The 21,228-nt window shown below is 46.2% G+C and overlaps 1 protein-coding gene across 1 annotated transcript; it reads left to right on the forward strand.

The window, feature by feature from the left end:
* Positions 1–3,364: 3,364 nt before the first annotated feature.
* Positions 3,365–18,071, forward strand: lamtor5 (late endosomal/lysosomal adaptor, MAPK and MTOR activator 5). The gene is made up of 4 exons (XM_072563959.1): positions 3,365–3,466; positions 5,950–6,011; positions 6,747–6,864; positions 16,512–18,071. Exons 1-4 carry the CDS (start codon positions 3,423–3,425, stop codon positions 16,570–16,572), a joined length of 285 nt encoding a protein of 94 aa, XP_072420060.1. The 5' UTR covers positions 3,365–3,422; the 3' UTR covers positions 16,573–18,071.
* Positions 18,072–21,228: the final 3,157 nt, after the last annotated feature.

Genomic DNA, 21,228 nt, shown 5'->3' on the forward strand with positions numbered 1-21,228 from the left:
GGGTTAAGTTATGAGGAGAGATCATACAAATGATGCCTGCTGTCTCAAGAATTTAGAAGGTTAAGGAGTGATCTGATCAAAGTTTTCAAGATATTACCAGGAAAAGACAGGGTAGATAAAAATAAACAATTTGGGAATTTTAGAACTAGAGGCGTAGCTTGAGAATTAGGGTCAGATCATTCGAGAGAGAGATGTTATGAAGCACTTCTACACATAAAGGGTGGTAGATTTTTGGGACAACGCCTCTATTCTTCCTTGCAATGTGCAAAATATAACACTTTCCAAATTGTATTCAATCTGTCACTTCTTTGGCCACTCTCCCAAGCTGTCCAAGTCCTTCTGCAGCCTCCCCGCTTCCTCAACACCTCTTGTTCCTCCACCTATCTTAATGTTATCTGCAAACAGAGCAACACTGCCTTTAGTTCCTTTGTCCTGTGGCAATGCTACCCCTTTAACAAGGTTATGCTGTCCTTGGCTTTTTTTTTCAGAGAGCTCATAAAAGACACAGACTCCAAAAAGTCTAGGAGAAGGGCTTTAAGGCCAATTTGATTATAGCTAACAGATACTGTTTCAGGAAAAAAGCTTTAAGTTTAAAAAATACTTGTACAATCAAAGGGGGGTGGCCAGTGCTCCCAGCTCAGCTTTTCTATGGTTTGATTTGTTTTTAGCACAGTAGTTTTTTAAAAGCTGCTGATCCCAAAGAGGCAGGTCCATGCTGATCCTCCGCTCTCTCTGACATCTCTACTGTAAGACCCTGGGTTTGATGTTACCTTTTATGCCAAGGGGTGTTTATGGGAATTGTTGCAAGTATTGGAACAGCATCATTAAGTTGGGATGATCATTTGGGGTTTGGATAGGTTAAGTTATTCAGAATTCTGTTCTCTTTCGTTTGTGTTTCATTCAGTAATCTTAAAAATAAATTCTGTTTTGTTTAAAACTATGTGGTTTGACCAACTGCATCCCTCCTGGAATATCTGCATTATACCTGTTTAAAACAACTATCAAAGTTAGGGTGTGGGCTACTTTGTTGAAATGTTTTGTGGAGGTCTGGCCTGGTCCATAACAGTCCAGCTCATTAACGTACAATGTGAATAACTGTGGTCTCAATACTGACCCCTATGGACCTCAAATAATCACTGGCTGCCATCTTGAAAACTATCCTTTTATCCCTATACTCTGCCTTCTGTCAGTCAGCCAATCCTTTGTCTATACCAGTACCTTGACCCAAACATCATGGGCTCTTATTTAGCAGCCTCCTGTGCAGCATCTTGTTAAAGGCCTTAAGACTATAAGATATAGGATCAGAATTAGGCCATTTGCCCATCAAGTCTGTTTTGCCATCTGATCATGTCTGATATGTTTCTCGAAATAATTTTCCTGCATTTTCCCTCAACCCATGAGTTCTCTATCAACCAAGAACTATCCATCTCTGTCTTAAATACACTCAAAGGCTTGGCTTCCCCATGCCTCTGCAGCAATCTGTTCCACAGATCCATCACTCTCTGACTGAACAAATTCCTCCTCATCTCAGGTGTAAAGAGTCATCCCTTCACTCTGAGGCTGTCAGCTCCTGGTCTTTCCCATTAATGGAAACATCTCCTCCACAACCACTCTATCCAGGCCTTTCAGAATTCTGTAAGTTCCTGGAAATTCAAACAGATCACGTCCACTGGTTCTTCTTTGTCTAACATGCTCATTACCCGCTCAAAGAATTCTAACAGATTTATAGTCATACAGCACCGAAACAGACCCTTTAGTCCAACTTATTCCTGCCAACCAGGCATCCCGATTTGATCTAGTCCCATGTGCCAGCATTTGGTCCATATCCCTCGAACCCTTCCTATTCAATGCATCCATCCAGATGCCTTTTAAATGTTGTAACTGTACCAGCTTCCACACTTTCCCCACTCACTTAGACTTATTTACTCTGGTTTTGGATTCCCCTACCCAAGGAAAATTACCTTGCCTATCCATGTACCTCATGATTTTATAAACCTCTTTAAGGTCACCCGTTAGTCTTCAGTGCTCAAAAGAGAAAAGCCCCCAGTCTCCTCAGCCTCTCCCTATAGCTCAACCCTCCAACCCCAGCAATATCCCTGTAAATCTTTTCTGCACCCTCTCAGATTTAACAACATCTTTCCATTAGGAAGGTGACCAGAACTGTATGCATATTTCAAAAGTGGCCTCATCAATGTCTTGTATTGCCATAACATGATGTTCCAACTCCTATATAAGATGTTATGACCAATGAAGGCAACCAGCCTGTATACTGCAACTCCACTTTCAAGGAACTGTAAACCTGCAACCTGGGTCTATTCATTCAGCAATGCTCCCCAGGGCCCTACCATTTAGTGTGTAAGTCCTGCCTTGGTTTGCCTTATTGAAATGCAACACCTCACATTTATCTAAATAACACTCCATCTGTCACTCCTTAGCCCATTTGCCTATCAGATGAAGGTCCCATTGGACTCTGAGAAAATTTTCTTCACTGTTTACTACACCATTAATTTGGTGTCATCTGCAAACTTACTGACCATACTTCCTGTATTCACATCCAAATAACTTATATAAACAAAAAGCAGTGGATCCAGCACTGATCCTTGTGGCACTTCACTGGTCACAGGCCTCCAGTTTGAGAAAACCTCTCCACCACCACCCTCTGTCTCCTACCTTCAGCCAATTTTGTATGTGTTCTAACCTTACTAACAAGACTACCATGCAGTACCTTGTTGAATGCTTTGCTGAAGTCCAGATAAACACTGTCTACCACTCTAACTTCATCAGTCTTCTTTGTCACCTCTTCAAAAAACTCAATTGAGTTAGTGAGACACGATTGAAGTTATGTTGATTCAGCCCTATTTTACAATGCACTTCCAAATACTCTGCAATCTCACCTTCAATAATGGACTCTTAAACCTTACCTATAACTGAGGTCAGGCTAACCCACTGATCGTTTCCCATCTTCTGCATCCCTCCCTTCTTAAACAGGGTAGTTACATTCACAATTTTCCAGATCTCTGAGATCCTCCCTGACTCCTGGGATTCCTGAGAGATCATCACTAATGCCTCCTCAATCTCCCCAGCTACCTCCTTCAGTATCCTGGGGTGTAGTCCTGCAGTCCAGGTGGTTTATCAACCTTCAGACCTTACAGCCTCCCCAACACCTTCTCCTGAGGCATGGCCACTACACTCACCTCTGTGCCCTGACTCTGTGGAACTCCTGTTACTATATCCCTACATTCCCATTATCCTGGATCCCTATGCTCCTGTCATCCTTTGTTCCTACTTGCCCCAGTCCCGATAGTTAAGGGGCGGAGTCACACAAGGGGCGGAGTCTGCTCAAGCTGCAGGGGGCGGGGTCAAACGTTACGGACCTGCCCATTGGTGACGCTCCATCCGGGTGATTCTCGGGCGGTTCCCGGATGAGGAGAATGGAGTCGGCTTTAGATATGCAGCTTCGAGAGACGTGAGAGAGAATTAACATTAAATATAAATAAGTAATAATCAATGCACAGAAATACTGAATATAGAGTGTGGGGGGGGTGGAGTGTGAGGGGGGGGGGTGGAGTGAAGGGACAGGGACAGGGACAGGGTCAGGGTCAGGGACAGGGTCAGGGACAGGGTCAGGGACAGGGACAGGGACAGGGAGAGGGAGGGGGAAGGGGGTGTAAAGGTGGGTACAGTGTTTGGGGAGGAGAGGGGGACAGGGTTGGGGGTGAGGGGGGTTAAGGAGGGGGTGGTTTGGGGGGAGGGAGTGAGGGGAGAGGGACAGAGTTGGGGGTGAGGGGGGTTAAGGAGGGGGTGGTTTGGGGAGGGAGTGAGGGGAGAGGGACAGAGTTGGGGGTGGGGGGGGTTAAGGAGGGGGTGGTTTGGGGGGAGGGAGTGAGGGGAGAGGGACAGAGTTTGGGGTGCGGGGGTTAAGGAGGGGGTGGTTTGGGGGGAGGGAGTGAGGAGAGGGGGACAGAGTTGGGGGTGGGGGGGTTAAGGAGGGGGTGGTTTGGGGGGAGGGAGTGAGGGGAGAGGGACAGAGTTTGGGGTGGGGGGGGTTAAGGAGGGGGGTGGATTGGGGGGAGGGAGTGAGGGGAGGGGGACAGAGTTGGGGGTGAGGGGGGTTAAGGAGGGGGTGGTTTGGGGAGGGAGGGAGGAGAGGGGGACAGAGTTGGGGGTGGGGGGGTTAAGGAGGGGGTGGTTTGGGGGGAGGGAGTGAGGGGAGAGGGACAGAGTTGGGGGTGAGGGGGGTTAAGGAGGGGGTGGTTTGGGGAGGGAGGGAGGAGAGGGGGACAGAGTTGGGGGTGGGGGGGGTTAAGGAGGGGGTGGTGGAGGGAGGGAGGAGAGGGGGACAGAGTTGGGGGTGCGGGGGTTAAGGAGGGGGTGGTTTGGGGGGAGGGAGTGAGGGGAGGGGGACAGAGTTGGGGGTGAGGGGGGTTAAGGAGGGGGTGGTTTGGGGAGGGAGGGAGGAGAGGGGGACAGAGTTGGGGGTGGGGGGGTTAAGGAGGGGGTGGTTTGGGGAGAGAGGGAGGAGAGGGGGACAGAGTTGGGGGTGGGGGGGGTTAAGGAGGGGGTGGTTTGAGGGTAGGGAGGGAGGAGAGGGGGACAGAGTTGGGGGTGGGGGGGGTTAAGGAGGGGGTGGTTTGGGGGGAGGGAGTGAGGGGAGAGGGACAGAGTTGGGGGTGGGGGGGGTTAAGGAGGGGGTGGTTTGGGGAGGGAGGGAGGAGAGGGGGACAGAGTTGGGGGTGGGGGGGGTTAAGGAGGGGGTGGTTTGGGGGGAGGGAGTGAGGGGAGGGGGACAGAGTTGGGGGTGGGGGGGGTTAAGGAGGGGGTGGTTTGGGGGGAGGGAGTGAGGGGAGGGGGACAGAGTTGGGGGTGGGGGGGGTTAAGGAGGGGGTGGTTTGGGGGGAGGGAGTGAGGGGAGGGGGACAGAGTTGGGGGTGGGGGGGGTTAAGGAGGGGGTGGTTTGGGGGGAGGGTGTGAGGGGAGGGGGACAGAGTTGGGGGTGGGGGGTTAAGGAGGGAGTGGTTTGGGGAGGGAGGGAGGAGAGGGGGACAGAGTTGGGGGTGGGGGGGTTAAGGAGGGGGTGGTTTGGGGAGGGAGGGAGGAGAGGGGGACAGAGTTGGGGGTGGGGGGGGTTAAGGAGGGGGTGGTTTGGGGGGAGGGAGTGAGGGGAGAGGGACAGAGTTTGGGGTGAGGGGGGTTAAGGAGGGGGTGGTTTGGGGGGAGGGAGTGAGGGGAGAGGGACAGAGTTTGGGGTGAGGGGGGTTAAGGAGGGGGTGGTTTGGGGGGAGGGAGTGAGGGGAGAGGGACAGAGTAGGGGGTGGGGGGGTTAAGGAGGGGGTGGTTTGGGGGGAGGGAGTGAGGGGAGAGGGACAGAGTTGGGGGTGAGGGGGGTTAAGGAGGGGGTGGTTTGGGGAGGGAGTGAGGGGAGAGGGACAGAGTTGGGGGTGGGGGGGGTTAAGGAGGGGGTGGTTTGGGGGGGAGGGAGGAGAGGGGGACAGAGTTGGGGGTGAGGGGGGTTAAGGAGGGGGTGGTTCAGGGAGGGGAGGGAGTGAGGGGAGGGGGACAGAGTTGGGGGTGGGGGGGTTAAGGAGGGGGTGGTTTGGGGGGAGGGAGTGAGAGGAGAGGGACAGAGTTGGGGGTGAGGGGGGTTAAGGAGGGGGTGGTTCAGGGAGGGCAGATGCAATGTGCTTGGGATGTGGGGGAGGAGTTGAGAGGATGCAACAACATGGGGTTGGGGGGAGATGTGGCTGCTTGAAATGTGGGACCTACGGAGAGCACCCCAACCCCATGTGTGCTGCCATTCTGCCCCTCAGTCTGTGTTTGCTGTTAGATAACAGAATCCCACTCACTCGTGCCGTATGTTCCTGATCACAGCCTGTCACTGTGTAAAACGTGTGACCCTGACCAACCCTCTGCTGGTGTTCATGATGGGATCTTTCTCCTTTCCTCCCACAGAATGAAGAATCCAGCGATTATTGGGGTGCTTTGTGCTGATGAGCAAGGCCTGAATCTTGGCTGTGAGTATTGGGCTGGAGTCATCACTGATGTTGAGATTATAGTGTTCCCCTCCCCCACTGTACCCTGACCCATGTAATGCTCAGCCTCAGGATAAGGGGCCACTTGTTTCGGACTGAGATGAGGAAAACTATCTTCAGTCGACTGGTCGTGAATCTTTGGATTTCTACACTCCAGGGGTCTTGTGGAGTCTCCAGTATTGACCACGTTTAAAACTAAGATGGACAGATCTTTGTTCTCTTGGTGAATCACAGGAAATAGTGAGCGGATAGGAAAATGAATTGGAAGCCCAAGATCATAGACTTGATGGGCTGAATGGTCATCACCTGCACGTTTTCTCTTTATTGTTACAGTTTTCCAATGGGGGGAGGGTATTTGGTCATGGTAGTTTTGCTCTTGTTTGGGGGTTAACAATTGGCCCTATAAACAATGTATCTTTGTGTCTCCACCTAGTCTGACCCTGTTCAGTGACTTCATCCTGCAGGAACTCAATTCATTCCTAACTGTTATCAGAATTGGCTGAGAGAAATTACTCAGTTAAAGTTCACTCAGGATCCGTTTTAATCAAATGCTAAGAATAAATCAAACTGTTATTTCCCCCTTACCCAGCCTTTGCTGATACATACTCCCCAAGAAACAGCCCACAGCCCCTCTCAGTTATGCAACTGCTGTCATAGGTCATAATGTGGTTTAGTTGCAGTGTTGGTCAGTTTTATAGAGGATGTTCTGTTCTCCAGGTCGTGGGTCACTGGTTGATGAACATGCTGGAGTGGTGTCGGTCCTTGCACAGCAAGCAGCAAAACTGACTACTGACCCAACAGATGTGCCAGTGATTTGCCTGGAGTCAGACAGTGGGTGAGCATTTGAATAGTTTGCTCTTTTTTCCCTGGAGCAAGCCTGCAATATTGAACATGGAGCAGCCTCGGAGAGCTGGTAGACAGACTCCTCCTATTTTCTTGCTGCATGTAGTCAGCATGCCCAAAGAGCAGGAAACAGGCTGTGGTTGACAAAGCACAGGGGGAGTATATACAATGTGCCTGGATTCTTGTGTCATCCTTGGTATTTCCCAGGAGGTCTGTGATCAAATCCTGCCCTTTAACCTTGGCCACATGTCATTATCCTGAAAATCTGGACACTTGATGTTACATTAGAGTAGTGGATGAAATCTGGACCCCTTCAGACCGCTTGTCTGGACCCTGCTCCCCTCACAATTGCTTTCCAATGCTGTGTTCCAGCCTGGGAACATTGTCCATTTTGGGCACAAAAAAATCTAGGATAATGGATTCTGTAAGCATTTGATTCTGGAGGCTGAGATTTGTTGACATCTTTGGGAGCTTCAGTTGGTGTTTGATCTGGGAGGATTAGGTGCTGAGCATTGGACAGAGTGCAGCCTTATTGACAAAAAAAACATACAGTCAGAGGGTAGAGTCAGTGGGCAGAGGTGAGAAGGTAATGGAGATGAACTGAGCTACAATATGCCAAACGTACTTGATGCAGTACTTGTCCTTTGAAGAGGATGGCAGTCAGCATCTGGACACTGCCCTGTCATTCCTGGATATGAGGATCTAATCGGACTGAGCTTTCAGGACAAAAGGCTTGGATGGCACCATCAGGGACAAGAGCTAGTCAGGAAAATTGATAGTGTAACTATTGTGAGGGAAATTAAATGCAAGAATAGGGAGGTTATGCTTCATTTATACTGACCACAATGTGGAATATTGTGTTCTGTATGGGTCACTGTACTTATAGAAAACTGTTAAGGTATTGGGAGCTGTATACTCTGGATTTTAGGAGAGTCAGAGGTGAATTAATTGAAACATGTAAAGTCCTGAGGGGATTTGACTGGGTGGATGTGGAAATGTGGAATGTTTCCTCTTGTGGGACACTCATCATTGAAAAGTAAAGGCTTGTCCATTTAAGACATATGAGAGAACACTTCTTTCTGAGGGCTGTGTCTTTGGGATTCTCTTCCTCAAGGCAATGGATGTAGAATGTTTAAATATTTTTAAGGCAGACATAGATTTTTGATTGCCAAGGAGATGAAAGATTATCGCATGTTTAAATCAGATCAGCCACGATCTTATTGAATGGTGGAGCAGGCTCGAAGGGCTTATTGGCCTCCTCTCATTCCTTGGTCATGTGACAAAAAGTATTAAAATGCTTTTTGTGTAATGACACCCCAAGTGGTTTAGAAAGTTTTACAATGAACTTTGAGGATAAGGCAAGTGAGGACTGATCGCAGGTTTGATAGGGATGTAGTGAGGTTCCAGTGGAGGCTTGACTTGGGTGGAGTTGGAAGAGTGATTCTGTTACACACAGTAAATAAAAACTTGTTTCATTAGTATCTTTTGTGACTTTTGCTCGAAGGTGCAATGGATGTCCCAGTGAAGCACATATACAATGTAGTTACTGTTGTAGAAAGCGCCAGAACTAATTAGTGCACATCTAGATCCCAACAAACAGATCTGTGATAATGACAGGAGCCAAGCCTTTTGTCCTGAAAACTCAGTCCGATTAGATCCCCATAAACAGGAATGAACTGGTCACAAACAAGACTCCCGGATGGTGTGTTGCCTCCTGGGTGTCAGGGTTAGGTCTACAGGGTTCCTAAGGGGGAGGGAGGGCAGCCAGAAAGTGTGGTACACATTGATACCAATGACATATTTAGGAAAAGGGCTGAGGACCTGAAAAGAGAATACAGGGAGTTAGGTTGGAAGCTCGAAGGCAGGATGAGTAGAATAGTAATCTCAGGATTGCTACTGGGGCCATGGGCTAGTGAGGCTAGGAAGTGAGAGCGAGTGCAAATGAATAGGTGGATGCAAGGCTGATGTAGGAGTGAAGCCTTCAGATATGTGGATCATTAGGATGCCTTCTAGGGAAGGTGGGACCTGTACAACAAGAACAGATTACACCTGAAATGGAAGGGCACCAATATCCTGGGCAGGAGGTTTGCTAGAGCTCTTTGAGAGGGTTTAAACTAAATTGGCAGGGGCGTGGGAACATGAACTACGGACCAGATAACGGAATAGGTAGTGAACAGCCAGATACAGCATGCAGAGAGTCTGAGGAGGAATGGGCTCTTGATAAGCCAAGGATGCAGTTAGTGTGATGGGTTGAAGTGTGTCCGTTTTAACGCAAAAAGTATCAGGAATAAGGATGACGAATTCAGAACATGTGTCAGTACTTAGAGCTATGGAGACTTGTGTATCACAGGCGCAGGAATCATTGTTGGATGTTCCAAGGTTTAGATTTTTCAAAAGGAGTGGGTTGAGGGTTTTGGGGTTGGGGTTGGGGTGGGGGGGGGTGGGGGGAGGGGAGGGGAGGGGGAGGGGGAGGGGGAGGGGGAGGGGGAGGTGGAGGTGGAGGTGGAGGTGGAGTGGCATTGCTAATCAGGGATAGTATCACAGATGGAAAGAGAGGGGTCATCGAGGAGGGTTTGTCTACAGAGTCAGTATGGATGGAAGTCAGACACAGGAAAGGAGCAGTCACTTTCTTGGGAGTTTTCTACAGGCCCCCCCCAATAGCAACAGGGACGTGGGGCAGGAGATTAGGAGGCAGATATTGGAAAGGTGCAGAAATAACATGATTGTTGTCATGGGTGACTTTAACCTCCCTAATAATGATTGGGAATCTACTTAGTTCAAAGGGAGGTTTTGGATTCTTGGATAATTGGGGCTCTTTCTGGGGAAGGTGGGACCTCTACAAACAGAATGGTCTTCACCTGAACCAGAGAGATACCAATATCCCAGAGGGGGAAATTTGCTAGTGCGCTCCGGGTGGGTTTAAACTACTTCAGCAACGGGTTGGGAAACCAAATTGGAGTTCAAGTATACAGGAGGTTTAGCATAGTGAAGTCCAAAATAGGGATTCACCGTCGCAAGAGGGCACCTGCAAGCAAGACGTTGGTTTTGAGGTGTGTCTATTTCAACGCCAGGAGCATCCGGAATAAGATGGGTGAACTTGCAGCATGGGTTGGTACATGGGATTTTGATGTTGCGGCCATTTCAGAGACATGGGTAGCACAGGGACAGGAATGGCTGTTGCAGGTCCTGGGATTTACATGTTTCAGTAAGAACAGGGAAGATGGTAAAAAGGTGGGGGTGGTGGTGGCATTGTTAGTCAAGGACAGTATTTCAGTTGTACAAAGGATTCATGAGGTCTCGTCTACTGAAGTAGTATGGCCTGAGATTAGAAACAGGAAAGGAGAGATCAACCTGTTGGGAGATTTCTATAGGCCTCTGAATAGTTTGAGATGTAGAGGAAAGGATAGCAAAGATGATTCTGGATAGGAGCAAGAGTGATAGTGTAGGTGTTATGAGGGCTTTAGCTTTCCATACATTGACTGACTGGGGATACTATAGTTCAAGTACTTTAGATGGGTTAGTTTTTGTTCAATGTATGCAGGAGAGTTTCCTGAAACAGTATGTAGACAGGCCAACAAGAGGCGAGGCCACATTGAATTTGGTACTGGGTAATGAACATGGCCAGGTGTTAGATTTGGAGGTAGGTGAGCACTTTGGTGATAGTGACCACAATTCAGTTATGTTTACTTTAGCGATATAAAGGGAAAAGTATATACCGCAGGGCAAGAGTTACAGCTGGGGGAAAGGCTATTTGGCAATTAGGCAAGATTTAGGATGGGGAAGGAAACTGCAGGGGATGGGTGCAATTGAAATGTGGTGCTTATTCGAGGAACAGCAATTGCGGCTCCTCGCTAAGTATGTAACTGTCGGGCAGGGAGGAAGTTGTTGACCGTGAGAGCCGTGGTTTACTAAGGAAGTTGAATCTCTTGTCAAGAGGAAGAAGGAGGCTTATGTTAGGATGAGATATGAAGGCTCAGTTAGGGGGGTTGAGTTTCAGATTAGCCAGGAAAGACCTGAAGATAGAGTTAAGAAGAGCCAGGAGGGGACATGAGAAGTCGTTGGTGGACAGGATCAAGGAAAACCCGAAGGCTTTCTTTCGGTATATGAGGAGTAAATGAATGACTCGAGAAAGATTAAGGCCAATTGAGGACAGTAGTGGGAAGTTGTGCATGGAGCCTGAGGAGATAGGGGAAGCGGTAAATGAATATTTTGTCAGTATTAACACTAGAAAAAGACGATGTTGTCGTGGGGAATACTGAGATACAGGCTACTAGACTAGATGGGATTGAGGTTCACAAAGCAGAGGTGTTCGCAATTCGTGAAAGTGTAAAAATAGATAAGACCCCTTCGACCAGATGGGATTTATTCTAGGATTCTCTGGGAAGCCAGGGAGGAGATTGCCAAGCTTTTGGTTTTGATCTTTATGTTGTCATTGTCTACAGGAATAGTGCCAGAAGACTGGAAGATAGCAAATGTCCCCTTGTTCAAGAAGGGGAGTAGAGACAACCCTGGTCATTATAGACCAGTGAGTCTTACTTCAGTTGTGGGTAAAGTGTTGAAAAAGGTTATAAGAGATGGGATTTATAATCATCTAGAAAGGAATAAGTTGATTAGGGATAATCAAGTTCTTTGAGATGGTGACCAAACAGGTAGATGAGTTAAGCGGTTGATATGGTGTATATGGGTTTCAGTAAGGCGTTTGATAAGGTCCCCCACCGTAGGCTATTGCAGAAAATACAGACTTTTGGGATTGAGTGATTTAGTGGTTTGGATCAGAAATTGGCTAGCTGAAAGAAGACAGAGGGTGGTGGTTGATGGGAAATATTCATCCTACAGTTCAGTTACCAGTGGTGTGCCGCTAGTATCTGTTTTGGGCCACTGCTTTTTTTTTTATGAATGACCTGGATGAGGGCGTAGAAGGATTGGTTAGTGAACTTACGGGTGGCACTAAGGTTGGTGGAGTTGTGGATACTGCAGAAGGATTGCAGGCAGACATAGATAAGCTGCAGAGTTGGGCTGAGAGGTAGCAAATGGGGTTTAATGTGAAAAAGTGTGAGGTTTTGGAAGGAGCAACTGGAATGCAGAGTACTGGGCTACTGGTGAGACTCTTGGCAGTGTGGATGAGCAGAGAGATCTGTGTCCAGGTATATAGATCCCTAAAAGTTGCCACCCAGGTTGATCGGGTTGTCGAGAAGGCATACATTGTGTTAGGTTTTATTGGTGGAGGGATTGAGTTTCGGAACCGTGAGGTCATGTTGTGTTAGGTTCTTTTCCCGAGGTTTCATACACAAGATGCAATTCACACACACCAACCTCTGCAAACATTTGAAGTTTATTAAAGCCTGTACAAACAAGGTGACCCCCTTTGACCACACCCACCGCACGCCCCCACCCCCACCTCCCCACCACATGCAAAGTCGAGTCAAAGTGAGGCCCTGGACAAAGCAAACACATCAGTTCGTAATGCTTACAGATCCTCTGGCCACTCACCCATAGTCACAAGCCACTCAAGACAACCCCCAGCTGCTCCCTCACAGTCACATTTTACCCCAGGTACAATGGTAGGATGAGATCAGCCTCAGAGATGATGTAAATGCCCTAATCCTGGGGAATCGTTATGCAGGCGATTTCCTGGCTCAGTGATTCCCCAAGACAATGTAGGTGTGATATACCTAGCTTCAGGGGATGGCTAGAAAGCATTTCTGAATGGAAGAGATTGAATGATTAGTTTAATTTGATAATAGTAGGGGGAGTAGCAGCAAGTGACTGTCAAAGTGGAGTGAAAGTAATCCGCAATTTTGCGTGAATGGTGCTCCCACCCAATTCCAGAATGTTCACTCAGTGCAGTTTGACCCTTTAATATTACAGTAATGTCCAGAGAGAGTCCCATTTAATCTTTTAACATTACAGCTGCAGCTGTACAAGACACTGGTAGGCCACAATTTGAGTATTGCGTATAGTTCTGGTCACCGCATTATAGGAAGGATGTGGAAGCTTTGGAAAGCGTTCAGAGGCGATTTACCAGGATGTTGCCTGGTATGGAGGGAAGGTCTTATGAGGAAAGACTGAGGGACTTGAGGCTGTTTTCGTTAGAGGCAAGAAAGTGGAGAGGTGACTTAATTGAAACATACAAGATAATCAGAGGGTTAGATAGGGTGGGCAGTGAGAGCCTTTTTCCTCAGATGGTGATGGCTAGCACGAGGGGATATAGCTTTAAATTGAGGGGTGTTAGATATAGGACAGATGGCAGAGGGAGTTTCTTTACTCAGTAGTAAGAGTGTGGAGCACACTGCCTGCAACAGTAGTAGACTCGCCAACTTTAAGGGCATTTAATTGGAAATTAAATAGACATATGGATGAGAATGGAATAGTGTAGGTTAGATGGGCTTCAGATTGGTTTCACAGGTCAGCGCAACGTCAAGGGCCGAAAGGCCAGTACTGCGCTGTAATATTTTATGTTCTAAATAGTTTGGTAGGAGCAGGTTTTGTCAGGTGTGTCCAGGAACGGTTCCTGATGCAGTGTGTAGATAAGGTGACTAGACAGGAGGTGATATTGGATTTGGTGCTTGGCAATGAACATGCCAGGTGTCGCATCTCTTGATGGGAGAGCATTTCGGTGATTGTGATCACAACTCCGTGATCTTTACTATACTTATGGAGCAAGATAGGCGCAGACTGTATGGGAGAGTATTTAATTAGGGCATTGGGAATTACAATACTCTGAGGCAGGAATTGGGGCACCTAAATTGGGAACAGATGTTCTCTGAAATACACAACAGACATATGGAGGTTGTTTCGGAAGCACCTGCTGGACAGGTTTGTCCCACTGAGGTAAGGAAGGGATGGTAGGATGAAGGAACCTTGGGTGACCAGGGATGTGGAACATTCAGTCAAGAAAAAAAAAGGAAGCTTATTTAAGGTTGAGGAAGTAAGCATCAGACAGGGCTTTAGAGGGTTACAAGGTAGCCAGGAAGGAGCTGAAGAATAGATTTAAGAGAGCTAGAAGGGGACATGAGAAAGCTTTAGTGGGTAGGATTAAGAAAAGCCCTAATGTGCTGTACACTTGAGTGAGGAACAAGTGGATGGCCAGAGTGAGGATAGGGCTGATCAGGGATAGTGGAGGGAACTTGTGCCTGGAGTTTCAGGAAGTAGGCAAGGTCCTTATTGAATCCTTTGCTTCAATATTCACTGGTGAGAGAGACCTTGACGCTCTGAGGACAGCGTGAAACAGACTGATCTGCTAGAGCAGGTTGATGTTCGGAAGAAGGATGTACTGAAAAGTTTGAAAATCATGAGGATAGATAAATCCCCTGGGCCAGACAGGATATACCCAAGGTTACTACAGGAAGTGAGGAAAGAGATTGCTGCGCCTTTGGCGATGATCTTTGTGTCCTCACTGTCCACTGGAGTAATGCCAAATGATTGGAGGGTGGCAAATGTTATTCTCTTTTTCCAAAAGGGGAATTGGGATAATCCTGAGAATGACAGACCAATCAGCCTTATGTCAGTGGTGGGCAAAGTATTGGAGAGGTTTCTGAGAGATTTAATTGAATTTATTGTCATGTGTACCGAGGCACAGTGAAAAGCTTTATGATTACTTGGAAACTCATAGTTTGACTAGAGATAGTCAGCGTGGCTTTGTGAGGGGCAGGTCATGCCTCTCAAACCTTATTGAATGCTTTGAGGATGTGATAAAACATGTTGATGAAGATAGAGCAGCGGATGTGGTGTACGTGTATTTTATCAAGGCGTTTGATCAGATTCCCCATGGTCGGTGCATTCAGAAAGTAAAGAGCCATGGGATACCTGTCTGTCTGGATACAGAATTGGCTGGTCCATGGAAGTCAGAGGAAAGTATTCCGCCTGGTGCTCAGTGACCAGTGGTGTTCCACAGGGATCATTTCTGGGACCTCTGTTATTTGTGATCTTTATAAATAACAAGGATAAGGAAGTGAAAAGATGGGTTAGTAAGTGTGCCAATGACATGAAGGTTGGTGGAGTTGTGGATAGTGTGGAGGGCTACTGCCAGTTGCAACAAGACATTGATAGGCTGCAGGACTGGGCTGTTAAATGGCAGTTGGAGTTCAACGCAGATAAATGCAAAGTGATTCACTTTGGAAGGTCAAATTTGAATGCAGAATATAGGGTTAAAGGCAGGATTCTTGGTACTGTTGAGAAACAGACGAATTTTGGGGTCCATGTCCATAGATCCCTCAAAGTTGCCAACCAGGTTGATAGGGTTGTTCAGAAGCCGTATGGTGTATTGGCTTTCATTAGCGAGGGGATTGAGTTTAAGAGCTGCGAGGTTATGCTGTAGCTCTGTACAATCCTGATTAAACCACATTTGGAATATTGTGTTCAGTTATAGAAAGGATGTGGAAGCTTTAGAGAGGACGCAGAGGATCCAGTCCAGGGTGCTGCTTGGACTGGAAGGCATGTCATATGAAGAAAGGTTGAATGAGCTAGGGCTTTTCTTATCAGATCGAAGAAGGTTGAGAGATGGCTTAATCAAGATATACAAGATGTTGAGAGACGTAGAGTGAATTGTCAGAGACTTTTTCCCATGACAGAAATGTCTATCACGAGGGTGCATCATTTTAAGGTGATTGGAGGAAGGTTTAGGGGAGATGTCAGAGGTAGGTTCTTTACATAGAGAGTGGTGGGTGTGTAAAATGCAGTGCTGGCAGTCATAGTAGAGTCAGATACATTCGGGACATATAAGCGATTCTTGGATGAGCATGTGGATTATAGTACAATGAAGGATATGTTGGTTAGTCTGATCTTAGAGTAGGATAAAAGGCTGGCACAACATTAAGCGCTGAAGGGCCTGTACTGTTTTATTAGTGGTGCTGGAAGACCCCCATGACAACCACCCTGTGTCTCTCACACCAGTATCCTTGGGGGGAGGTTTGCTAGTGCTCTTGGGGGGGGTGTTTAAACTAACTCTGCAGGGGCATGGGAACCTAGACTGTAGCTTTAGGGTGCAGGACCTGGAGTGTAGGAAGGTTAGGAACATGGCATCAATCTCAAAGGAGATTGCCCAAAACGTTGATTTCGAAGCTCCTTGGATGCTGCCTGAACTGTTGTGCTCTTCCAGCACCACTAATCCAGAATCTGGTTTCCAGCATCTGCAATCATTGATTTTACCTGTACTGTTCTATGTCCTGTGTTTTCTTTTAATAACCCAATAACCTGTTTGTGATTTTGATCAAAATATAAATATTGGCCAGGACACCAGGGGTGCCATACTTGCTCATTACACTTATGACCGCTTGTGAGCAGCACTCTATTGATACCACACTGGGAGTGTCAGCCTGGATAAGGGGGTCAGGTCTCTAGGGTAGGTCTCTCTGGTGCGTTAGATACCTGGTAAACCATGGCTGGTGATTGGTGGTGGATTGTCTGGTCAAATGGTGAGGGATGTGACTGGAAACCTGAGGCAGCTTATGGGGGTGAATGTCAACCACCTGATGAAGGAACAGTGCTCCGAAAGCTGCTCTTGCAAATAAACCTGTTGGACTATAACCTGATGTTGTGAGATTTTTAATTCTGGGGCTAAAGGTTTTTATAATGGCTAATTCTAAAATAACTACAAAACAACTGTAGTTTTTTACTTACTGCATGTAACTTTCTCTCTAGGAATATCATGATTCAGAAGCATGGGAGCATTACCATTGCTGTACATAAGATGACAGTTTAACAAGCGTTTGGGAGTTGGAATGTCGCCAAATGAGACATATCGACTTATCAGCATCAGAGTCCATGGGCAAGACCTTCTGAGCTTTCCAAAGCCAGTTTCTGACTATGACGAGTTTCTGGGTTACTGCTGTTTTAGGAGCTGGGTGAAAAAGTTAAAATATTTTATTTATCCTCATGGTGAATTGATTTGAAATTAAACACAAACCAAATTAGCTCAATGTGTGGACTTTTCAGTTTCTCCCCATCTCCGTCTGGGAATATCACCTGTTGCAATTCCAATGTCCCTACCTGATCCAAAATAGCTGTAATAAAATTGAATGTATTTAGATTCCACTAGAAATAGTTTTAGATTACTGAATGAACTAGGGAGTGAAATGGGTGGGGATGTGGGTTTTGAGAGACAAAACAGGAAAATCCCAGATATTATCTGAGCAGTAGGGTCAGAGTGAAAGGTACCATTTGAGTTGCTTGGCTTCTCTTGTTTATGATATGATCCATAACTGTTATAGCTGCAGATTGTCCAGTCAACAACAGAGCAGCTACCTCTGAGGCTAGTGAGTCAGAAATCTGTGTAATTACCTTGGATACATTTGTAAAGGCCAAACATCTGACCTGTAATACAGGAGAATCTGTTTGTCACCTTTTACTGGGACCTACTTTCCAGAATCAGAATTCTGACAGGCTGGAAAGAGACCATTCAGCCCATTGCATTTGCTCAGGTTTTCCAATGAGCATTTCACTCTGTGCTAGTGTCCTGCGTTCTCCCAGTAACTGGGCTCCGTGTGAATGTAGGTAAACTGGTAACTGGCTCGTGAGAGTAGTGGAGCAGCAGCTCGGTCGAGGTGGTTGGGTCTTGTAGAGAAGTCTGGTGAGGATTGAGGGGTTAGTTCAGATCAGAGGCATGTTCAAACTTTTCTGCCTGATATTTTCCTGGGGAAGAGTCTAGGTCAGTGCTGTATTCCAAATAGTCCAAATTATTCATCTCTACCTCAGCATCTGAAACCTGTTGTGAGCATCCTGGACAGCAAAGCAATTATCTTTTAGAAGTTCAAACTTTCTGTGGCAATTCCATGGAGTTAGGACTTCCAGGGACCCTGACACACACCTTGAATCATACCAGTGGTCTCTGATCCACAGAGTGTAAGATCTAGGCCATTGCTTGATTTGGCTATTCCACTCTCAGAAGCTACAGCTGGAGAATTCCCTTGTGATCATTAGAATTTTAAAAAATTCTCTAGGATGTTGTGCTAAGGTTTGGTCCTCTTTTGTTTGGAGAGGGGTTATCAATTGATAAATTCCTGATTGTTGGATCTGTCAGAACTCACCACACCTGTGTCATAAAGGAGGGAGAGAATGGTGGCTTGCTTATTTTTAATTTAATATTGAGGAATTTCTCTGGTTTTATGACTCCAAAGTATTGCTGTTATAATGGAATGAGAAATTATTACATTGTAATTGTTTTGCATTTGAACAGAATGAAATAAATCACTGACCATCTGAGTTAGGAAAACTTGGCTTTTGCTTCGATGCATGATCAAATCACAAAGGCTCACTGACTGCTCCCTAACTCATTTCCCCTCAGTCTCTCTCACATTATCGGAATGACTGGAGATTGTTTGCTTTTGCTGTTCACACAGTGAGTTGGTATCACAGCAGCTACCTAACGTAGTGTCCGCGTTTGGGGAATGGTAGCTGCATAGCTTCCTGACCCCCCCCCCTCTTCTCCCGCGCATACGCACACACCCCACTCCATTTCACCCTTCTCCATCTCCCTAGCACTGGGACCTTGTGGCCCACCCTCCGAGTACTGCAGTTTCTGTTTGCTCCTCCACACTACAACAAAAACAAACAAAATGTTGAAAGTCTGGAATTTTCTGAATAGAACTAAAGTTATGTTTTAGACATAGTTTCGTAAATAGACACTGAATAGAAATGTAAATCTGTTAATAAGGTTGTTCATAAAAAATAAACTTTTCTAAATATTCAAGTCTGTGAAGCTGTAATAAAGTTGTTTCAAACTGCAATTGGTTTAAATTTTCAGCACTAGAGGGCAGCAGGATCACACTATTTTTCCAATTTAACCGTTCCCTCAGTCTGAAATTTATAATTCCACATAAGGTGCAGATTTTTATAAAATTATTTTGCACTCTTGTTTTTCTAAAATATGCCATTTATGCTAATCGTTACATACAATCCTATGTCCCTACATGGTGCACAGGTCAGGACTCTGTTTTTGGATAGTTGCTTTGTAGTACCACACTCGGGTGTTGAAATGGAGCCTTTGACTGCTTGCAGTGGGCAGTGTGCTGATTGTACTCAACCAATCCATCCTTCCAAAGCCCAGAACGTAATTTCTAACGTCATGATTAAGGTTTTTCAAAGAAGTTACCGAAAAAATTGAGGGCAGAGCATTTACTTGGGCTTTAGTAAAGCCTTTGACAAGGTTCCACATGGTAGTCTAGCTAGATTAGATTACTTACAGTGTGGAAACAGGCCCTTTGGCCCAACAAGTCCACACCGCCCCGCCGAAGAGCAACCCACCCATTCTCCTACATCTACCCCTTACCTAACACTACGAGCAATTTAGCATGGCCAATTCACCTGACCTGCACATCTTTGGAGTGTGGAAGGAAACCGGAGCACCCGGAGGAAACCCACGCAGACACGGGGAGAATGTGCAAACTCCACACAGAGTGTCGCCTGAGGCGGGAATTGAACCCGGGTCTCTGGTGCTGTGAGGCAGCAGTGCTAACCACCATGCCGCTAACTAGTAAAGTTAGGTCAGTTGGGATTCAGGGTGAGCTTGCCGATTGGATACATAATTGGTGTAATGGCAGGAGACAGTAATGCTTTTCAATCTGGAGGCCTGTGACCAGCAGTGTTCCACAGGGATTGGTTCTGAATTCTCTTTTGTCATTTATGTAAATGATTTGGATGAGTATGTGGGACATATGGGTTAGTAAGTTTGTGAGTGATACCAAGTTGGTGGCATAATAGATAGTGAAGAAGGTTTTTCGAAGATTACAAAGGGATCTTGATCAAATGGGTCAATGGGCTGAAAAATGGCAGATGGAATTCATTTTGATACAACAAACAAGGGTAGGTTTTATACAATTAATATTAGTGTCTTGAGTAGTTAGAGAACAGAGGGACCTAAGGGTGCAGGTACATAATTCTTTGAAGTTTGCATCATTTATAGACAGATGGTTAAAAAGGCATTTGGCACGCTTGCCTTCATTGCTCAGTAGTTTGATTATAGGTGTTGGAAAGCCATGTTGAGGTTGTAAAGGACATTTGTGAGGCCTCTTCTGGAGTAATGTGTCCTATTCTGGTCGACCAGTTATAGGAAGGATAATATCAAGCTGGAGATGGTTCAGAAGAGATTGACCAGGATGTTGCTGGGTATGGGAGGTTTGAGTTAAAAGAAAGGCTGGATGGGCTGAGACATTTTTCACTGGAGCATAGGAGATTCAGAGGCCACCTGATAGAAGTTTATAAAATCAAGTATAAAATAATGAGTAATATAGAGTTTGTGGTAGTTTCTTTTCCATCATGGGGGATTTCAAGACGGAGGCACATTTTTAAGATGAGAGGAGAGGGATTTTAAAAAGCTATGAGGGCCAACTTTTTTTACACAGGGTGATTTGCATATGAAGTGAACTTGCCGAAGAAGTAATGGATACGGGTACAATTACAGTGATTAAAAGACATTTGGATAGATACATGAATAGGAAATGTTTGGAAGGATATGGGCCAGGAGAAGGCATGTGGAGCTAGTATAGTTTGGGATTATGTTTGGTGTGTACTGATTGGACCAAAGGGTTTGATTCCATGCTGTATGACTATATTAATTCTAAAATAGGGTAACATCGGCAGAGCATTCTCAAGTTTCTCCATAATTGCACCAACAACCAATTTAAAATTTCACTAACAATTTAAGATTATTCATCAGGATTGCAATGTGTTTTGGTCACTTGGTAGATTCTGTGTCAATCCAAACGCTGGGCCCTGACTTCTGCAAACTGAAGGAACATATCCAGCTCTTGCAGATCTCATTAACGGGTGTTTCTCTACTGTAAAAACTGTGCAATGCTACAAAATGTTTTTTCACCATTTCTGAATTAAACGAGAATTGGGGACATTATTTCCCCAGGTACATTCAGCATGACAACTCTTCAAGTAATCAGCGCACTGGCCTTGTGCAGTGCTCCCTTTCTGTCGTTGTCCCTGAGACCTGGATCAACAAGATGAGTACAAGACAAATAAAAAAAGCCACGAGCATTTCTGTTTTCAGTTGAAGGACCAATAATGTGGGATTACACTTCTAAGGGGAAAGGTGGGAGGTTTAGAGAGGAATTGAAGAACAATTTAACCCAGAGCTTGGTGGGGATCTGGAATGCACTGCCCAGAAGTTTAGGTAAGGCAGGAAATCTCACAGCCTTTAAAAGGTTTGCGCGTGAGCACTTGCAATGTCATAACATTTAGGACTATAAGCCAACTGCTGGAAAGTGGGATTAGTGTAGTTTTGGTGGCACAGACTTGATGGGCTGAAGAGCCTCCTCTGTACGCATGATTCAAACCTCAGTACAGTCTATGGAACTGACTGGAATATTACAGAATGGACCATCACTAGGACTTCAGAGGAAGATTGTGTTTC

The sequence above is a fragment of the Chiloscyllium punctatum genome, chromosome 45 (genome assembly GCF_047496795.1).
Source record: "Chiloscyllium punctatum isolate Juve2018m chromosome 45, sChiPun1.3, whole genome shotgun sequence".
Classification (NCBI taxonomy): Eukaryota; Metazoa; Chordata; class Chondrichthyes; order Orectolobiformes; family Hemiscylliidae; genus Chiloscyllium; species Chiloscyllium punctatum.